The sequence below is a fragment of the Biomphalaria glabrata genome, chromosome 1 (assembly GCF_947242115.1).
Source record: "Biomphalaria glabrata chromosome 1, xgBioGlab47.1, whole genome shotgun sequence".
Taxonomy (NCBI): domain Eukaryota; kingdom Metazoa; phylum Mollusca; class Gastropoda; family Planorbidae; genus Biomphalaria; species Biomphalaria glabrata.
In genome coordinates, this window is record NC_074711.1 from 88528140 (window position 1) to 88550213 (window position 22074).

Sequence of the window (22074 nt, forward strand, 5' to 3'; positions counted from 1 at the left end):
ATTCGTAGTAGGTCTGAGCTATTTGTAGTAGGCCTGAGCTATTTGTAGTAGGTCTGAGCTATTTGTAGTAGGCCTGAGCTATTTCTAGTAGGCCTGAGCTATTTGTAGTAGGCCTGAGCTATTTGTAGTAGGCCTGAGCTATTCGTAGTAGGTCTGAGCTATTCGTAGTAGGTCTGAGCTATTTGTAGTAGGCCTGAGCTATTCGTAGTAGGTCTGAGCTATTCGTAGTAGGTCTGAGCTATTTGTAGTAGGCCTGAGCTATTTGTAGTAGGTCTGAGCTATTTGTAGTAGGCCTGAGCTATTTGTAGTAGGCCTGAGCTATTTGTAGTAGGCCTGAGCTATTCGTAGTAGGTCTGAGCTATTTGTAGTAGGCCTGAGCTATTTGTAGTAGGTCTGAGCTATTTGTAGTAGGCCTGAGCTATTCGTAGTAGGTCTGAGCTATTCGTTGTAGGTCTGAGCTATTTGTAGTAGGCCTGAGCTATTTGTAGTAGGCCTGAGCTATTTGTAGTAGGTCTGAGCTATTTGTAGTAGGCCTGAGCTATTCGTAGTAGGCCTGAGCTATTTGTAGTAGGCCTGAGCTATTTGTAGTAGGTCTGAGCTATTTGTAGTAGGCCTGAGCTATTCGTAGTAGGTCTGAGCTATTCGTAGTAGGTCTGAGCTATTTGTAGTAGGCCTGAGCTATTTGTAGTAGGTCTGAGCTATTTGTAGTAGGCCTGAGCTATTTGTAGTAGGCCTGAGCTATTTGTAGTAGGCCTGAGCTAGTTGTAGTAGGCCTGAGCTATTTGTAGTAGGCCTGCGCTATCTGTAGTAGGCCTGAGCTATTTGTAGTAGGCCTGAGCTAGTTGTAGTAGGCCTGAGCTAGTTGTAGTAGGCCTGCGCTATTCACACTGATAGAGCATGCAGGATTAGACGACTTGGACAGAGTTCATTGGAGCCACTTCTACCACGGCTTATAAGTTTTCATCATGCCCTGGCTATAATTTAAAAAAAAACAAAAATGGAAAAGTGGTTTGAGTGCTGGGACAAGTCCCAAAAAGCCCGTGGTGTCTGGGAGCGCATGAGGCGCCCTGACCGTACTTCCCCGTGGTGGAGGCTGCCCAGGCCTGAAAAAGCTATTATAGCACAGTGCATGACAAGCCACTGTCCTGTTGGCTCATATTTCTCACGGCTATGGCCAAATTTCGATTCACGGTGCCCCCGCTGCGGGGAAGAAGAGAAAACCGTGTCTAATTTTTTTTTTGACTGCCCCAGACTTGCTGATCACCGTCTCGACAGGCCTGGGAAACCAAAACTTCTCGACCTGTATGGCGACATATACGCATTACGCAAGACAGCAGGGTTTCTGCAAGACACAAAGATAAAGGCACATTCCTCATCCCATATGCTAGGACAAATTTGTACAAATACTCCTTCTTCCTTAGTGCTATTAGAGCATGGAATGTGTTGCCTGAGCTAGCCAGGAAAACCAGTGACTTGGCAGAATTTAAGTCATTGGTTAATATGCATGACTAAATGCATGACGCGTAGGACGTAATCATCTTCTTTTTTGAAGTAACGTCTGTATTATATAAGATAAGATAAGATAAGAGAGGATTTGAGCCTCTCAAGCCCTCACTCAAATGGAGTTTGATGATGATGATGAGGAGGAGGATTGACCACGGCATGTTCAAAAATCTTTGTCTTCCTGAACATGTGTTGCCTCATCTTTCTGTGTCCAGGCAGGGCCGGCCTTAGGTAGTAAGAGACCCTAGGCGATGTGACTTTGGTAACCCCAAATTAAAATTTAAAATAAACAACATAAGATCTTTCAAATCAAATTTCGATATGCTGATTTTTTCTCTGCACCGCTTAAACCTGCATCTACCGTGTCCATGTTCATGACTTTCTCCCCAGCTAATTAGCCGATTCGTTGACTTCTTGTCAGTCCATCTGCTTTTCGTTTGCCTTAAGCTGCAGCAGACTCGAAATAACGCCTCGACATTTTCATTTAAAGGTCTTCTAACATTGGCAGTCTAACAAGTAAATCTAAACTTTCGTTAAATAAGCCTAGAGTTATGGTATAAATATATGGCTCCTTTTTGTCTCGAAAGGCAATGGATGCGCCCAAATGAGTCACTGGTTTTGACTTAATCTTGAGAAGGGGCAGAATCTGGTGTGGCTAATCAAGCCAATTCTAGAACGGCAGACTTTGCCACAATTCGTACATGTGTATGCCTCTGATTCAGGGCTAGCGGGCAGGGCAGCTTTCTTTTTTTCCCTCTTGATTAAGGCCGCTTCAATTTTTTTGTTCTCAGCAAGGGTTGTCCCAGCACGCACAGTCTGTCTCCATGCACTTCGGTCTTTGGCTATGTTTCCCCACATACTTTCACTGATATGGTATAAAACAGTAGAGATAATCTAGCAGAAATAGGGCAATAGAGTTTTGTTATGTTTGAGATTTGATCCAAGTTTCGATATATTTTGATAGTCCTATGTGAGGCCCCCACCAATCGGAGGCCATATTCGGGTGCTTAGTTTGCCTATGCCTAAGGCCGGCCCTGGTCCAGGATACATAATTTATATGTTGTAAATGTAAAATGTTTTACATGTTTCGGATGTTCCTTCAGAGTTGAAGATAGTTTACTTCCTAGTCCAAACCTCCCGCAGGACGACGGGGGATGAGAGCGGGCAGGGTTTGAACCCTCGACCGTCGATAAATCCGAACGACAGTCCAGCGCGCAAACCGCACGACCAGTCAGCCATCCTAGGCTTACTCATTAGTTATTTTCTTTTTTTTTTCAAACGTAATAAGGTGAACTACTGATTCTTGCCTCTATGAGTTATCTCTCCCATCAACCGAGTTCAATGATCTAAGAACGCACGGCAAGTAACGTCTGTATTGTATAAGATAAGAACTAAACTAAAAAATTATAAGAAATTTCTATAAATCAAATAAGAACATAAAACTAAAATGTTATTTAACCTTGGTTAGGCCAATAATAGAATATGCATCCTCTGTTTGGGACCCTTCAACTCAAGAAAACATTAAGAAACTGGAACAGACACAAAATAGAGCAGTGAGATTCATAACAAACGAATATTCACATTGGACTAGAGTAACACTTTTAGTTAAATCACTAAATTTAGAAAGCCTTCAGGACAGAAGACTCAAAAGTAAAGTAGCAATTATATATAAAACACTGAACCATAATCTTCAAATACAAAAACAAAATTTAATAAAATACTCAGAAAGACACAAAGATAAAGGCACATTCCTCGTCCCATATGCTAGGACAAAGTTGTACAAATACTCCTTCTTCCCTAGTGCTATTAGTGCATGGAATGGGTTGCCTGAGCCAGCCAGGAACAGCAATGACTTGGCAGAATTAAGACATTGATTAACATGCATGACCATATGCATGACGCGTAGGACGTAATCATCTTATACAAGAGAAGTTTAGCGCATTATTTTTTTTTTAAGTTGCAGTTCTATACTATTAGCTGTATTTATTTCAAACATGAAAATAAAACCCCAGTAATGAACCCTGCTCAGACTCATGATCTATTGAGAAGCAGATGTACAGGTCATCTGTTTATATGGGCCACGGTTTACGAGGGTTTACCCAAGTAATGTAAAGTTTCCCTTTCAGACATTGCGATCTATGGAGCAGATGATGTAAAGGTCATCTGTTTCTATGGTTCACTGTTAATGATGGCGTCATGTGGCCAGCACAACGACCAACCGACTTTGCTTTTCCCCAACAAATGTCAGGTACCCATTAGAGCTGGGTGAACTCAGAGGCGTCCAAAGATCCTGAGATTTAAAAAAATTCCAGTTTTTTTAAATAATAATAATGTTATAACCCTAGTGGCGGACTGAAAGGGTTAATGTGTGTGTGTGTGTGACCTACTGACACACGAGACTAAGGCGAACCACACAGGTCAACGGCTGTTGAACAAGGGACAGTACTGCTAATGCACGCAAATATGGCCCGTGCTGTGGTCATGTGACGAGAGCCTTCACGGACCAGAGACAGAGCGTGTTAGAAAGGAGTCAGCCGAGTCCAGGACAGCAAGAGAAGGACTGTGCTGTACCTTGTGCGTCCTCGAAAATGTAGCTGTACGAGCTAGAGAGACTTGTAGTGATTAGTTAGGCAGTTCTGTTGTGCAGCAAAGCATTTGAAGTTAGTGTAGCCAATGGACCTCATTCACCAATCGTAAACAAACAACATTTAGTCACGTGATAATATTAATATTGATAAAATAACGGAAAAAACTGTCACCTGACAGCCACTGTGTATTAAAATTAGATCGTAATTTGTATAGAAGTGATAGAGAATCACGTGGCTAAACGTTGTTTGTTTACGATTGGTGAATGAGGTCCATTGTGTTTATTGGCTGATGTTGATGTAATTGTAAATAAACCGCCACATTGTTTATTGAAGCTCTTGTTGTCAGGCTCTTGTGTTAGATGTGCTGTGTTGTGTTTAGCAGTGTTTGCAGAAGGCCTGATTAGGAGAGAACGTAACAATAATAATTTACAAGGATTCGAACTGGGGGAGGAGGGGTCATTGAGCGTAGCAGTAAAATACCTAACTACTCAGCCAGTGCAGGTCATAATGACCATAACAAAATACGGAATGTTTTAAAGGCTCAATAAAAATAACCATATAACGTGATTTTTACTTATATGATTAACCTGCTTGAGTGTCGTTAATATAGTTTATGTGTATATGCGTCCGTGTATGTGTGTTGTGTGTTCGTTCTTGGGAAAAAACCAACAAAACAGAAGAGCAGCATAAATGGAAAATCCAATTTCTTCTTAACATTTTAAAACTTTTTTCCAAATTTTGTTTTCAGAGTGATACAGAATCAACCCAGAATCAAGCATGTGGATCGATCCTGGTTTGAACACTTCAGTTGTTTGAAAAGCTTGTAAGTATTGCGAGTAATGTCCCTTCTTTTCTGTTTGCAAAATCGTTGGTTGCACTTCTGACACCACGATGACGAAATCGAATCGTGTTTACTTTAATAAGCTTTTCGGACTTTATAAAAAAGAAACTGCACTGTTGAAGGTCTTCTGCTGGCTAAAAGACCTCTAATTCTGACCCAGTGTAATTCAAACAGATTATTTTTTTGGCACTTTCGCTCCATAATTTGCAGAAATACGAGATTTTCTGTTTCGTTTTTTTTTTTCTTGTACCTATTTATTAGAACGCGGAGAAGTCTATTTATTGAAGTCTTAGACAAAAACAAAATATCAAATGGAAACAGTGAACTGGGTCAGGGGGTGAAAATGTGGCCCTAATATTGACCAGTGTCATGGTGGTAATAGTGTCATTTAAGTCACACCTATTTAAAATTGTAACTAAAATAGGTACTGCGGGCGCTTAGGGCTAGGATGGAATTCTCTTCAGATTTGCAGGAATCTTATCCTATGAAATATGTAAAACAGATAGAGAGAGAGAAAGAGAGAGAGAGAGAGAGAGAGAGAGAAGGAGAGAGAGATAAAGAAAAAGAGGATGTGGTAGAGAAAGATAAAAGAGAGAGAGAGAGGGTTGTAGAGAAAGATAAAAGAGAGAGAGAGGGTTGTAGAGAAAGATAAAAGAGAGAGAGAGAGGGTTGTAGAGAAAGATAAGAGAGAGAGAGAGAGGGTGGTAGAAAAAGATTAAAAAAAAAGAGAGAGAGAGAAAGAGAAAGAGAGAGAAGGAGAGAAAGAGAAAGAGGGTGGTAGAGAAATATAAAAAGAGAGAGAGGGTGGTAGAGAAAGATAAAAGAGAGAGAGAGGGTGGTAGAGAAAGATAAAAGAGAGAGAGAGGGTGGTAGAGAATGATAAAAAGAGAGAGAGAGAGAAGGAGAGCCGAGACGTGTTTTTTTTCTGTGCTACAGAACAGTTCAGACCTTTATAGTTTTTGATTCTAGCCTATTCTTAAAAGCTGTCAAGATAAAGTGACCACCATTTGTCCACGAGCTCAAACCCTCCCCCCCCCCCCTAGTAATCTGGACTACTGCTCTATAATAGTTTCCCTCCTCTTCCTTCCTCCCCCCCCCCTTTTTTTTGTTTTTTTTTTTGTTTTTGTTTTTTAATCTGTCTCATTCCCATAGATACCGGTCATTTTTGCCCATACATAGCAACATCCCTTAATGAAGATGTGGTGAACAGACTCGAATTCCTGTTTTCCGTTTGTAAACATTCTCACGGTTATCTCGCTTTGAGTCTTGTTGAAAAGGGAAAAAAAAACGACGTTCATAGTTAAATTATTAATCTCTGCGAAAATTTGAATTGAATTGTCTCCCTTCGATTGAGTGTTTAATTAGTTCCCTTTGTTGAAGTGTTTCCCCGGGACGACACGCGCCGTCTCGTAGTTTGTCCGAGGTATTGTTATCCATGTTGTCTTAAGTGAGAATTTTTAGCAAAGCTTTTATCAACTCTGTCTGTCTGTCTTGTCTGTCTGGTAAAAAAGTTCAAGTTGAGACTTGGCACTATTATTCATTGGTATACCCAAGACGGGAATCAATTTAAAAAAATAAACGTATTAGTTAATTAATTACTGGTAATTAATTATTTAATTTGATGCCAACAAAGGAAAATAATCATTCAATATTTACTGCTACGGCTAAATATGTAGGGTCTAGTCCCCTTAGATAATTGAACACGTAATTTCTTCCACATCCATTCTTGGATCAAGTAAAAATTTTATACAGTCATTTTTTTTACCTAACAAAACATGAATCTATTTAATAATGAACCAATCAGTTAATTAATTTTATTTGATATCGAATATGGGAAATAACCTCTACATTATTGAAAGATACAGTTGTAAGTACAGAGTTTTTTCCCTTAGATAATCTTCTATTTTTTTTTAAGGATTTATAATGTTTTGTTTGTTTTAAAAATATAGAATATATTACCTAAATTGATTTCAAGGGGCAGCAGTCTAGATCCAGTCCTAATTGAAAGACGCGTTCTAAGAAAAAGATTTTTAAACATGTTAATTATTTTTACTTTAATTTGGTCTTTCTATCCAACGTCAATCTCCCCTTCACATTAGATCAAAATATCAAAATCATCCTCCTTTATGTTATATCAAAATAATTCTCCTTCTTATGTTATATTAAAATAATCCTCCTCCTTTATGTTATATCAAAATACTCCTCCTTTATGTTATATCAAAATACTCCTCCTTTATGTTATATCAAAATACTTCTCCTTTATGTTATATCAAAATACTTCTCCTTTATGTTATATCAAAATACTTCTCCTTTATGTTATATCAAAATACCTCTCCTTTATGTTATATCAAAATACTCCTCCTTTATGTTATATCAAAATACTTCTCCTTTATGTTATATCAAAATACTTCTCCTTTATGTTATATCAAAATACTTCTCCTTTATGTTATATCAAAATACTTCTCCTTTATGTTATATCAAAATACCTCTCCTTTATGTTATATCAAAATACTCCTCCTTTATGTTATATCAAAATACTTCTCCTTTATGTTATATCAAAATACTTCTCCTTTATGTTATATCAAAATACTTCTCCTTTATGTTATATCAAAATACTTCTCCTTTATGTTATATCAAAATACTCCTCCTTTATGTTATATCAAAATACTCCTCCTTTATGTTAGATCAAAATACTTCTCCTTTATGTTATATCAAAATACTTCTCCTTTATGTTATATCAAAATACTTCTCCTTTATGTTATATTAAAATACTCCTCCTTTATGTTATATCAAAATACTCCTCCTTTATGTTATATCAAAATACTTCTCCTTTATGTTATATCAAAATACTTCTCCTTTATGTTATATCAAAATACTTCTCCTTTATGTTATATCAAAATACTTCTCCTTTATGTTATATCAAAATACTTCTCCTTTATGTTATATCAAAATACTTCTCCTTTATGTTATATCAAAATACTTCTCCTTTATGTTATATTAAAATACTCCTCCTTTATGTTATATCAAAATACTCCTCCTTTATGTTATATCAAAATACTTCTCCTTTATGTTATATCAAAATACTTCTCCTTTATGTTATATCAAAATACTTCTCCTTTATGTTATATCAAAATACTTCTCCTTTATGTTATATCAAAATACTTCTCCTTTATGTTATATCAAAATACTTCTCCTTTATGTTATATCAAAATACTTCTCCTTTATGTTATATCAAAATACTTCTCCTTTATGTTATATCAAAATACTTCTCCTTTATGTTATATCAAAATACTTCTCCTTTATGTTATATCAAAATACTCCTCCTTTATATCAAAATACTTCTCCTTTATGTTATATCAAAATACTTCTCCTTTATGTTATATCAAAATACTCCTCCTTTATATCAAAATACCTCTCCTTTATGTTATATCAAAATACTTCTCCTTTATGTTATATCAAAATACTTCTCCTTTATGTTATATTAAAATACTCCTCCTTTATGTTATATCAAAATACTCCTCCTTTATGTTATATCAAAATACTTCTCCTTTATGTTATATCAAAATACTTCTCCTTTATGTTATATCAAAATACTTCTCCTTTATGTTATATCAAAATACTTCTCCTTTATGTTATATCAAAATACTTCTCCTTTATGTTATATCAAAATACTTCTCCTTTATGTTATATCAAAATACTTCTCCTTTATGTTATATCAAAATACTTCTCCTTTATGTTATATCAAAATACTTCTCCTTTATGTTATATCAAAATACTTCTCCTTTATGTTATATCAAAATACTCCTCCTTTATATCAAAATACTTCTCCTTTATGTTATATCAAAATACTTCTCCTTTATGTTATATCAAAATACTCCTCCTTTATATCAAAATACCTCTCCTTTATGTTATATTAAAATACTTCTCCTTTATGTTATATCAAAATACTTCTCCTTTATATCAAAATACTTCTCCTTTATATCAAAATACTCCTCCTTTATATCAAAATACTTCTCCTTTATGTTATATTAAAATACTCCTCCTTTATGTTATATCAAAATACTTCTCCTTTATGTTATATCAAAATACTTCTCCTTTATATCAAAATACTTCTCCTTTATATAAAAATACTTCTCCTTTATGTTATATCAAAATACTTCTCCTTTATGTTATATCAAAATACTTCTCCTTTATATTATATCAAAATACTTCTCCTTTATGTTATATCAAAATACTTCTCCTTTATATCAAAATACTTCTCCTTTATGTTATATCAAAATACTTCTCCTTTATGTTATATTAAAATACTTCTCCTTTATGTTATATCAAAATACTTCTCCTTTATGTTATATTAAAATACTTCTCCTTTATGTTATATTAAAATACTCCTCCTTTATGTTATATCAAAATACTTCTCCTTTATGTTATATTAAAATACTCCTCCTTTATGTTATATCAAAATACTCCTCCTTTATGTTATATTAAAATACTTCTCCTCCTTTATGTTATATCAAAATACTTCTCCTTTATGTTATATCAAAATACTTCTCCTTTATGTTATATCAAAATACTCCTCCTTTATGTTATATCAAAATACTTCTCCTTTATGTTATATCAAAATACTTCTCCTTTATGTTATATCAAAATACTTCTCCTTTATGTTATATCAAAATACTTCTCCTTTATGTTATATCAAAATACTTCTCCTTTATGTTATATTAAAATACTTCTCCTTTATGTTATATCAAAATACTTCTCCTTTATGTTATATCAAAATACTTCTCCTTTATGTTAGATCAAAATACTTCTCCTTTATGTTATATCAAAATACTTCTCCTTTATGTTATATCAAAATACTTCTCCTTTATGTTATATCAAAATACTTCTCCTTTATGTTAGATCAAAATACTTCTCCTTTATGTTATATCAAAATACTTCTCCTTTATGTTATATCAAAATACTTCTCCTTTATGTTATATCAAAATACTTCTCCTTTATATCAAAATACTTCTCCTTTATGTTATATCAAAATACTTCTCCTTTATGTTAGATCAAAATACTTCTCCTTTATGTTATATCAAAATACTTCTCCTTTATGTTATATCAAAATACTTCTCCTTTATGTTATATCAAAATACTTCTCCTTTATATCAAAATACTTCTCCTTTATGTTATATCAAAATACTTCTCCTTTATGTTATATCAAAATACTCCTCCTTTATGTTATATCAAAATACTTCTCCTTTATGTTAGATCAAAATACTTCTCCTTTATGTTATATCAAAATACTTCTCCTTTATGTTATATCAAAATACTTCTCCTTTATGTTATATCAAAATACTTCTCCTTTATGTTAGATCAAAATACTTCTCCTTTATGTTATATCAAAATACTTCTCCTTTATGTTATATCAAAATACTTCTCCTTTATGTTAGATCAAAATACTTCTCCTTTATGTTATATCAAAATACTTCTCCTTTATGTTATATCAAAATACTTCTCCTTTATGTTATATCAAAATACTTCTCCTTTATATCAAAATACTTCTCCTTTATGTTATATCAAAATACTTCTCCTTTATGTTATATCAAAATACTTCTCCTTTATGTTATATCAAAATACCTTTCCTTTATGTTATATCAAAATACTTCTCCTTTATGTTATATCAAAATACTTCTCCTTTATGTTATATCAAAATACTTCTCCTTTATGTTATATCAAAATACTTCTCCTTTATATCAAAATACTTCTCCTTTATGTTATATCAAAATACTTCTCCTTTATGTTATATCAAAATACTTCTCCTTTATGTTATATCAAAATACCTCTCCTTTATGTTATATCAAAATACTTCTCCTTTATGTTATATCAAAATACTTCTCCTTTATGTTATATCAAAATACTCCTCCTTTATGTTATATCAAAATACTGATCCTTTATGTGAGATCAAAATACTCCTCCTTTATGTTATATCAAAATACTGATCCTTTATGTGAGATCAAAATACTCCTCCTTTATGTGAGATCAAAATACTCCTCCTTTATGTTATATCAAAATACTGCTCCTTTATGTTAGATCAAAATACTGATCCTTTATGTGAGATCAAAATACTCCTCCTTTATGTTAGATCAAAATACTCCTCCTTTATGTTAGATCAAAATACTCCTCCTTTATGTTAGATCAAAATACTCCTCCTTTATGTTAGATCAAAATACTCCTCCTTTATGTTAGATCAAAATACTCCTCCTTTATGTTAGATCAAAATACTCCTCCTTTATGTTAGATCAAAATACTCCTCCTTTATGTTAGATCAAAATACTCCTCCTTTATGTTAGATCAAAATACTGCTCCTTTATGTTATATCAAAATACTCCTCCTTTATGTTAGATCAAAATACTCCTCCTTTATGTTAGATCAAAATGCTCCTCCTTTATGTTAGATCAAAATACTCCTCCTTTATGTTAGATCAAAATACTCCTCCTTTATGTTAGATCAAAATACTCCTCCTTTATGTTAGATCAAAATACTCCTCCTTTATGTGAGATCAAAATACTGCTCCTTTATGTGAGATCAAAATACTGCTCCTTTATGTTAGATCAAAATACTCCTCCTTTATGTTAGATCAAAATACTCCTCCTTTATGTTAGATCAAAATACTCCTCCTTTATGTTAGATCAAAATACTCCTCCTTTATGTTAGATCAAAATACTCCTCCTTTATGTGAGATCAAAATACTGCTCCTTTATGTGAGATCAAAATACTGCTCCTTTATGTTAGATCAAAATACTGCTCCTTTATGTGAGATCAAAATACTGCTCCTTTATGTGAGATCAAAATACTCCTCCTTTATGTTAGATCAAAATACTGCTCCTTTATGTGAGATCAAAATACTGCTCCTTTATGTTAGATCAAAATACTCCTCCTTTATGTGAGATCAAAATACTGCTCCTTTATGTTAGATCAAAATACTGATCCTTTATGTGAGATCAAAATACTGCTCCTTTATGTGAGATCAAAATACTGCTCCTTTATGCTATATCAAAATACTGCTCCTTTATGTGAGATCAAAATACTGCTCCTTTATGCTATATCAAAATACTGCTCCTTTATGTGAGATCAAAATACTGCTCCTTTATGCTATATCAAAATACTGCTCCTTTATGTTAGATCAAAATACTGCTCCTTTATGCTATATCAAAATACTGCTCCTTTATGTTAGATCAAAATACTGCTCCTTTATGTTAGATCAAAATACTTCTCCTTTATGTTATATCAAAATACTGCTCCTTTATGTGAGATCAAAATACTGCTCCTTTATGTGAGATCAAAATACTGCTCCTTTATGTGAGATCAAAATACTGCTCCTTTATGTTAGATCAAAATACTTCTCCTTTATGTTATATCAAAATACTGCTCCTTTATGTGAGATCAAAATACTGCTCCTTTATGTTAGATCAAAATACTGCTCCTTTATGTTAGATCAAAATACTTCTCCTTTATGTTATATCAAAATACTGCTCCTTTATGTGAGATCAAAATACTGCTCCTTTATGTGAGATCAAAATACTGCTCCTTTATGTGAGATCAAAATACTGCTCCTTTATGTGAGATCAAAATACTCCTCCTTTATGTTAGATCAAAATACTGCTCCTTTATGTGAGATCAAAATACTGCTCCTTTATGTTAGATCAAAATACTCCTCCTTTATGTGAGATCAAAATACTGCTCCTTTATGTTAGATCAAAATACTGATCCTTTATGTGAGATCAAAATACTGCTCCTTTATGTTAGATCAAAATACTGCTCCTTTATGCTATATCAAAATACTGCTCCTTTATGTGAGATCAAAATACTGCTCCTTTATGCTATATCAAAATACTGCTCCTTTATGTGAGATCAAAATACTGCTCCTTTATGCTATATCAAAGTACTGCTCCTTTATGTTAGATCAAAATACTTCTCCTTTATGTTATATCAAAATACTGCTCCTTTATGTTAGATCAAAATACTCCTCCTCCTTGCACAGATGCAGTAAAACGTCATTGAGAGGAAACCCTTCAACTTGCAGCCCTCCAGAAATGGGGAGCTGCATCGTCTCCACTTCCCTGGTTGCTCTACTACCCCCCCCCCCCACCCATTTTACACCAGCGTAATTAACTTCTTAGGTTGCTGCAACTCAATTCATGTCTACACCAAGAGATAATGACAATTTTTCTTCTTTTTTTTTTTCAATGTATTCAAACAGAACGTCATCTTTGTTTACTCTCTTTGTTTCCTCTTTGTTTTCCCCGAGACTCTAATAGCTGAACTTTTATTTCTTTGTTGTTGCATCTAATTTTATAAGTTCAAGACCCCCCTGCCCCCCCCCTGCCCCTTCTTTCGTGTTCAAAATGTCATAAATAAACACACACTTGCTTCTAATTACATTGTTGTTTATTTGGAAAGGTCGTTGATCAATTCGGCGCCAGACATTTGTATTGTTTCGTTAGTTGCATTTCATTCCTTATTTTTTAAATTAGGCCCGTGATAATTTGGTCTGTTTTGAACTATTCGCTTAATTACAAAAGTGTCTTTGTTTTCGCTGTCGATTTAGTGCCTGGTACTGACATCACATACTGGCATCTCATACTGACATTTCATGCTGGCGTCCATGCTGACATCTCATGCTGACATCTCATGCTGACATCTCATACTGACATCTAATGCTGACATCTTATGCTGACGTTTCATACTGACATCTAACGCTGACATCTCATAATGACATCTAATGCTGACATCTCATGCTGATATCTCATACTGTCATCTCATAATGACATCTCATGATGACATCTCATACTGGCATCTGGTACTGGCATCTCATAATGACATCTCTTACTGGCATCTCATACTGGCATCTCATAATGACATCTTATACTGACATCTCATACTGTCATCTTATACTGTCATCTCATAATGACATCTCATACTAGCGTCTGGTACAATGACATCTCATACTGGCATCTCATAATGACATCTTATACTGACATCTCATACTGACATGTCATACTGACATTTCATACTGGCATCTAAAACAAGCATCTCATACTGGCATCTCATACTGACATCTCATACCGATATCTCCTAATGATCTTATACTGACATCTCATACTGACATCTCATACTTACATTTCATACTGACATCTCCTAATGATCTTATAATGACATCTCATACTGACATCTCATACTTACATCTCCTAATGATCTTATACTGACATCTCATACTGACATCTCCTAATGATCTTATACTGACATCTCATACTGACATCTCATTCAGACATCTCATACTTACATTTCATACTGACATCTCATACTTACATTTCATACTGACATCTCATACTTACATTTCATACTTACATTTCATACTGACATCTCATACTTACATTTCATACTGACATCTCATACTTACATTTCATACTGACATCTCATACTTACATCTCCTAATGATCTTATACTGACACCTCATACTGGCATCTCATTATAATCAAATACTGACATCTCATATTGACATCTCATACTGTCACCTGACAACTAAAACAAAAATGAGATTCAATGGTGTTTTTGGCTCTGATGTAGTAGGTAGGTGCTGGCTTAAACAATAATTCCATGTCATTGTATGTTCAATATCTACAAATGTCTAGAAAGAGGAATTTTTTAATTAATTAATATTATAAGAACATGACATATGCACAGAAACAAAACCATTTCCATTTCTAATTCATGCTATCATTTAGTTCATCTCTTATTCTCTAATAAGAGCTGCATACAATTTCGAAGATATTCAAATGTATTTTAAGCAATAACCATCGCAAGGGGAGATAACTGGAAACTTAGCTGAAGTAATTTTTAATTTGAAGCAAAGTTAGATTCTTAAAGGCAAGGCATGCTTCCATACAGCCCTCTGATGATCTCATTGTGTCTCTTTGTGTCTCATTGTGTCTCATTGTGTCTCTTATAACAAACAAATTTGTTCAAATCGAAGCACAAGTGCTAAAAAAATTCTAATTAAATTCCAGGATTATTTCCCTTTTATTCTTTACGTAAAAATGTCAGATTGACTTGTAAAATATTTTTCGCATTTTTTAAATTTCACGTACTGATGCTCTTTTATTAATACTAGATCACAGACCTATATATATATTATATCTAGACTGGACACGGGGGTCTTTGAACACTACACAAAAATGTAAAAAAACTTCAAAAAAGCTGAAACAAGGAGTTCTTTTGTAAACCATCTACAAGAAGTGAAGTTTTGTTTTCAACCCTAACCTATGTATAAACATATAATATAATGTTTAGATCTAGATCTAGTAATTGAACATCGAAAATAAGAGCACTCTTATCTCATAGATATTACTTTACAATTTTTAGATACATGATCTAGAAAGATCTAGATAAAAACTAGGATCGGATCTCAAACATAGTGGAGCACTATGACTCTATGTTTACTATCTAACTCTAAATGCATGACGCGTAGGACGTAATCATCTTCTTTTTTGAAGTTACGTCTGTATTATATAAGATAAGATAAGAACTCTGTCTATATTACGGAAATTGAGATATAGGATTTCAATTATTAGTCAATTTCTATATATTATTTTTGCTTATTTTTTCTGTTTAATTTTTTAAAATTTCATTTAGGGCCACCAAATTCACTACGCCTGGGGCCTCCATTTATCCAAGGGCGGCCCCGATGACAGGCTCAATAAAGTTTCTCTAAATGTATTAGGCCTTGATCTTGTAGTTGTATAATGAATGTCTGGCTTCGATAGATTACTCAAGAAGATGTTTGAGTATCTTGTACGGATGTATTAGATGCATTTAAAACTACTAAAGAAACAAGACCTATCACAATACCAAGACGAAGGTCTAAGTCCAGACTGTTAGATACTTGAATGAAGTTTAATATATAAAGGACACTGTCGAGTCTCAGTCCGTAATAAGATGTTGTCATCTTGAAGTCCTAACACCCACTGACTAATAATAACATACATGAACTGGAAGTGAACCCACCAATTGCTAGGATGGCTGCTTGGTCGTGCGGTTTGCGCGCTGGACTGTCGTTCAGATTCATCGATGGTCCCGGATTCAAACCCTGCCCGCTCCCATCCCCCGTCGTCCTGCGGGGAGGTTTGGACTAGGAAGTAATTATCTTCAACTCTGAAGGAACATCCGAACCTTTTAAAACATTTTTACAAACAAACATTCTTGACTTCTCTAAATATCACGTTCAAAGTCCTTCAACTATGGTGGGTCTCTATAATAACTAAGTAAAGTAAAGTAAAAAAAAGTTCCCCTTTCAGACCTTGTGGTCTACAGGGCAGATGATGTAAAGGTCATCTGTTTCTGTGGCCCACGGTTAACTAGGGTGTCATGTGGCCAGCACAACGACCAACCGACTTTACTTTTCCCCAACTAATGTCAGGTACCCATTAGAGCTGGGTGGACTCAGAGGCGCCCGAAGATCCGAAATTAAAAATCCCATTCTTCACCAGGATTCGAACCCCGGTCTCCGGTTCGGAAGCCAAGCGCTTTACCGCTCAGCCACCGCGTTAATAATTAAGTGCCTAACAAAAACTTAATGCCCACATTACTATTAACTCTTTCTCTTCAGATTGACGATACCAACGTTGATTTGACCCCATGAAATTAACCTAATTTTTGAGTGCATAAATTTTGTTTTGTGTTATATAAATTGGGCACGCATTTATCTTTACCAATTATAACATTGTCTGATTAAAAGAAAAACGTGATTGAAGTTTAACCCTAACAGGCTAGTGAAATACAAAATGGGGAAAATGAATAATTTCTTCTGAGCGCGGAAAGTAATTACGGAGAGATAGGGTTAAAATAACAGAAGTGTATTACCATGAGCTTAACTGGACGATTCCTTCCATTAAAAATTTAAAATCTCAAACCATTGGTTTTCCCTGCTGATTCTGATAACCCATTCTATCCTCGGGTGATCCTTGGAATTAAGGAGTACTTTCCAGTACCAGTTTGTCCCTACGTACTCAGGGGCGGACTGGGTGTTGAAATCGGCCATGGCATTTCTATACAATCCGGCCCACAATTTCTATATCATATGATGGGCATATAATTCTAGGTCTACCTATCTTCAAGATCATTATATAAGTTCGAGAATGTATCGATATGCATGCATACAGCGAACTGTATAGTTGTATTAGAAATAGGGCCTTTAGGCTTCTTAATCGCTAAGTATGTAGGCCCTAAGAGGATGAAGCCTACTGACTACGAATGACGGTCTTTTCGGAAAATGTGTTTAATTAAAGTAGTATTACACTGTAGAGTCTGTGAAAGATTTGCTTTTGAACACAACGCTGAGAGGGGGTTTTTATAAGAGGATATTATAAGACCTTTAACAATTTAATATGTGCCATTATTGCATCGATGCGGCCATGCCCTACCGGGCATTTGCCCAAATGCCCATATAGCCAGTCCGCCTCTGTACGTAGTTCATAGTCACTGTGGCAACTCAACTGTCACTTTTTGTAATTGTTTCGTTACGTATTCTTTTTCTTAGATTTAGTTAATTGTTTTATGTTTAACTTCTAATTGACTTTTTAACAACATGCCTCAGTGCCTATGCTTCTAAATCTCAAGGTGTTACCGAGATGACATCTCTGACAAAATCTAAAAATTTTATCAACCATCAATATTCCTCATTCACCCACTTATAATGTCTAATCACTATTCTTTTTTGTTATTTTGTCCCTTTGTGACGGTATTGTATGCAAATAAACAAGAGTTCCTCGTCTAGATCTACATTATTGTTATTCACCAGGCAGCTTACCGGATGTCGTTTGCAATGCAGATGTGAAAACAAATGGCTGGCTACTTCTGGAATGGTCAACGATACGTCCACGCTGAAGTGTATTGAGGACGCTGGCAGCGGCGATAATAGCTCCACGGGCAGCAACTCAGTCACGTTCTCTTCGTCTGTAGAGATGAACAAATGTGGTAAATGACCTTTTGAATCTTTGTTTCTCAAACTTAAAGTTAATTGATTAATAATGTTACGTTCAAAACTATTGAATCATGGATGAAATGTATTTTAAGTCTATTCCGCAGGCAGAAAGGCAACGAAAAAGTATTTTGATTGCATTACTCTCTCCATCCCTCTCTCTCTCTTTCATCCCTCCATCGTTATCCTTCTCTCTCCCTTCCCTTAACTGCCCTCCCTTCTCTCCCCCTCTCAGTCTTCTATCATTTTCCTCCTCCCTTTCTCCCCTCTGCTCCTTCCCTTCCCTAACTCTCCAGTATCCTTCCTTCTTTCCACTTCCTCCATTTCTCCCACATCCTTTATTTCTCCTCTCTCACCCACCTCTCCTCCCTTCTTTCTCCTCTATCACTCCCCCTCCCCTCCCTTCTCTCTCCTCTATCACTCCCCCTATCCTCCCTTCTCTCTCCTCTATCACTCCCCTTCCCCTCCCTTCTCTCTCCTCTATCACTCCCCCTCCCCTCCCTTCTTTCTCCTCTATCACTTCCCCTCCCCTCCCTTCTCTCTCCTCTATCACTCCCCTTCCCCTCCCTTCTCTCTCCTCTATCACTCCCCCTCCCCTCCCTTCTCTCTCCTCTATCACTCCCCCTCCCCTCCCTTCTCTCTCCTCTATCACTCCCCCTCCCCTCCCTTCTCTCTCCTCTATCACTCCCCCTCCCCTCCCTTCTCTCTCCTCTATCACTCCCCCTCCCCTCCCTTCTCTCTCCTCTATCACTTTTTCTCTCACCTCCTTCACTCTCTCCACTTTCATCTTATTTTAAAAGGAAGGTCTGTTGTTTTTTGTTTCTGAAAAAAAAAAAAGTAAAAAAATGCTACTAACGGCGCAGTCAAACGTTTCTGTTACAATTGAAGACTTCTAAGTAGAATCAGACCTAAATCAGTAGTTCATTGTGTTTAAATGTCGAACATACAACAGGCTGGCTGAATCAGTCATAAAAAGCAATGATTTAGCAGAGTTTTTGTCTGTAATCAATATACACAACTAGATTTAGCAATATATATCCATTGTAATTTCTATGACTTCAGACACAGGAATGCTTGTCATTTAAAAGATAATTAAGAATGTTCTTAACTTGGTGAATATGTAGATGCATGCGTAGATTTAATCTCCTCCTACCACCAACACTGACGAATGCTTTAAATGCGTGTCTCTCTTCCCTTCTCAGAGAAACCATTTATTACGGACTGGCATTACTTCGAAGCCCAACATGGCACCCCTCTCAGGATGATCTACGAAGGGGGCGGCTACCCCACGCCTGACATTCAGCTGTACCGCAACGGGTTCAGAACAAAATTCGGCTCGGTGTATCGTCATAGATCTTTGACCCCCAAACATTTGAACGCCACGGTCAGGGGCGTCGTCGAAATAGACGTCGTGTTGAATGGCCAATTTTCAGTGGTGCTGAGCAACGCTCTGGGCCACGTCAGGAGCCACAATCTCACAGTGAACACTACAGGTGAAAGAACAGTTACTTTTTTTACTTAGCTTACATAAACTCATTCTGTCTGTCTGTCTGGTACAAATCTTGTACACGTTATTTCTCCCACTTCCCATTCTCGGATCAAGTTGAAACTTTTCACATTTATTCATTGTCAAAGACAATACATGCATCAATTTAAAAAAAAAGCAATTATTGAATTAATTAGCGGTAATTAAATAATTGTGTTTTATGTAGAAAAAGGTAATGGCATATTGGGCAGTAATCGTATGTTTCTATCCTCTCGCGCAAGCTTTGTTAAAAAGCTTAGTTGTTTTTTTTTTATAAAGCTTTTATCAACTCACTTGTAAAAGTTGTGTTCACGTTATTTCTGCCAATCTCGGATCAAGCTGAAACTGTGCACAATTATATCTTAATTGTCGATGGTCCCGGGTTCAAAACAATAAATAGACAAAATAAAACGGGCGGAGGCGAGAGGGGAAAAAAATGTGGACTTCACCTGAGCAGACCAGATAATTGACTCGACACGGTCGATTGAGACACCTTAAATAAATAGATAATGCAATTTAATAATTAGGCAGAAAAATAAAGGTTGCTTGTCTTTCGTCACGACGGTCTCGAGTTCAACATCCGACCGCTTCTATTCCCTTCGACCCCTCGCCGTCCTTCTGGAAGTTTCAACTAGGTCGGGTGCCTAATCGTGCAGTTTGCGCGCTGGACTGTCGTTCCAATTATCTATCTATCTATCTATCTATCTATCTATCTATCTATCTATCTATCTATCTATCTATCTGTCTGTCTGTCTGTCTGTCTGTCTGTCTGTCTGTCTATCTGTCTGTCTGTCTGTCTGTCTGTCTGTCTGTCTGTCTGTCTGTCTGTCTATCTATCTATCTGTCTGTCTGTCTGTCTGTCTGTCTGTGTATCTATCCATTCATCTATCTATCTAATCTGTTTTTATTTTAATGGCATGATGGCTGACTGGTAAAGCGCTTGGCATCTGAACTGAAGGGCTCGGGTTCAAATCTCTGTGAAGACTGGGATTTTGACTTTCAGGATACTAAAGATGTGCCACGGGTACCTGACATTAGTTCCGGTAAAGTAAAGGCGGTTGGTAGTTGTGCTAGCCACATGACACCCTCGTTAGTGTCGGTCATATTAACAGATAACCTTACATTAAACTGCCCTATAGATCGCAAGGTCTGAAAGGGGTACTTTACTCATTGGTTTTTGTTACCTAATAGTTATGTTATATGTAATATATTATTTTAATTATCTATAAAACACTTCTTAAATGTCATTTTTGTAACATCTATATTCTGCATATTTTATCTTTTATCTAGTCAGTTTTCCCTATGACAGGCAGCCGCTGTGGCTATACACTGTCTCAACGTTGAATGAGCCTGTGACCACCACACACTTGATGTCAACAAGTAGCAACAGTCAGGACGAAACGCCGTGGGTAGGTACACTCACCAGGACCTCTTTGCAACACTGTCACGCTGTATGGCGCTGTCGTGCTGTGTGGGCGCTGTCACTTTGTGTGGGAGCTGCTGTAATGTATAGGAGCTGTCACACTGTGTGGACGCTGTCACTTTGTGTGGGAGCTGCTGTAATGTATAGGAGCTGTCACACTGTGTGGAAGCTGTCACTTTGTGTGGGAGCTGCTGTAATGTATAGGAGCTGTCACACTGTGTGGAAGCTGTCACTTTGTGTGGGAGCTGCTGTAATGTATAGGAGCTGTCACACTGTGTGGACGCTGTCACTTTGTGTGGGAGCTGCTGTAATGTATAGGAGCTGTCACACTGTGTGGACGCTGTCACTTTGTGTGGGAGCTGCTGTAATGTATAGGAGCTGTCACACTGTGTGGAAGCTGTCACGCTGTGTGGAAGCTGTCACGCTGTGTGGAAGCTGTCACGCTGTGTGGAAGCTGTCACGCTGTGTGGAAGCTGTCACGCTGTGTGGAAGCTGTCACGCTGTGTGGAAGCTGTCACGCTGTGTGGAAGCTGTCACGCTGTGTGGAAGCTGTCACGCTGTGTGGAAGCTGTCACGCTGTGTGGAAGCTGTCACGCTGTGTGGGAGCTGTCACGCTGTGTGGAAGCTGTCACGCTGTGTGGAAGCTGTCACGCTGTGTGGAAGCTGTCACGCTGTGTGGAAGCTGTCACGCTGTGTGGAAGCTGTCACGCTGTGTGGAAGCTGTCACGCTGTGTGGAAGCTGTCACGCTGTGTGGAAGCTGTCACGCTGTGTGGAAGCTGTCACGCTGTGTGGAAGCTGTCACGCTGTGTGGAAGCTGTCACGCTGTGTGGAAGCTGTCACGCTGTGTGGAAGCTGTCACGCTGTGTAAAGGATGAGTGGCGCAGCTAGGGATTCGCAATCGTTCTTGGGCCCGAGGGGGTCTTGACCTCTTTGGGGGCCCTAGCATTTTGACATTCGACATCCGATAGTGGCGTAATATTTAACATTTAATGTGGAAAAAAATTAATTTGAACCCTCAAGTGGGGGCCGGGGTGATTTTCAAATACTCCCCCTTCTCCCCCAAGCCTAGCTCCACCACTGGTGAGGATGTCACTATGTGCAGGCGAGGTCACACTGTGCGGGGATGTCATACTGTGTGGGAGCTGTCACACTGCTTCTGTCACGCTGTGTGG

At 36.7% G+C, this 22074-nt stretch overlaps 1 protein-coding gene across 2 annotated transcripts in view; it reads left to right on the plus strand.

The window, feature by feature from the left end:
• The window catches only part of LOC106063469 (putative neurotrophin receptor LTRK 1), a 119467-nt gene that overhangs the window by 58771 nt on the left and 38622 nt on the right, over positions 1–22074 (plus strand). For both annotated transcript variants that reach the window (XM_056018416.1, XM_056018417.1), the window contains 4 exons: positions 4840–4914; positions 17774–17949; positions 19156–19446; positions 20769–20887. In XM_056018416.1, coding sequence (XP_055874391.1) covers positions 4840–4914; positions 17774–17949; positions 19156–19446; positions 20769–20887 — 661 coding nt within the window. The remainder of the gene's footprint in view (positions 1–4839; positions 4915–17773; positions 17950–19155; positions 19447–20768; positions 20888–22074) is intronic.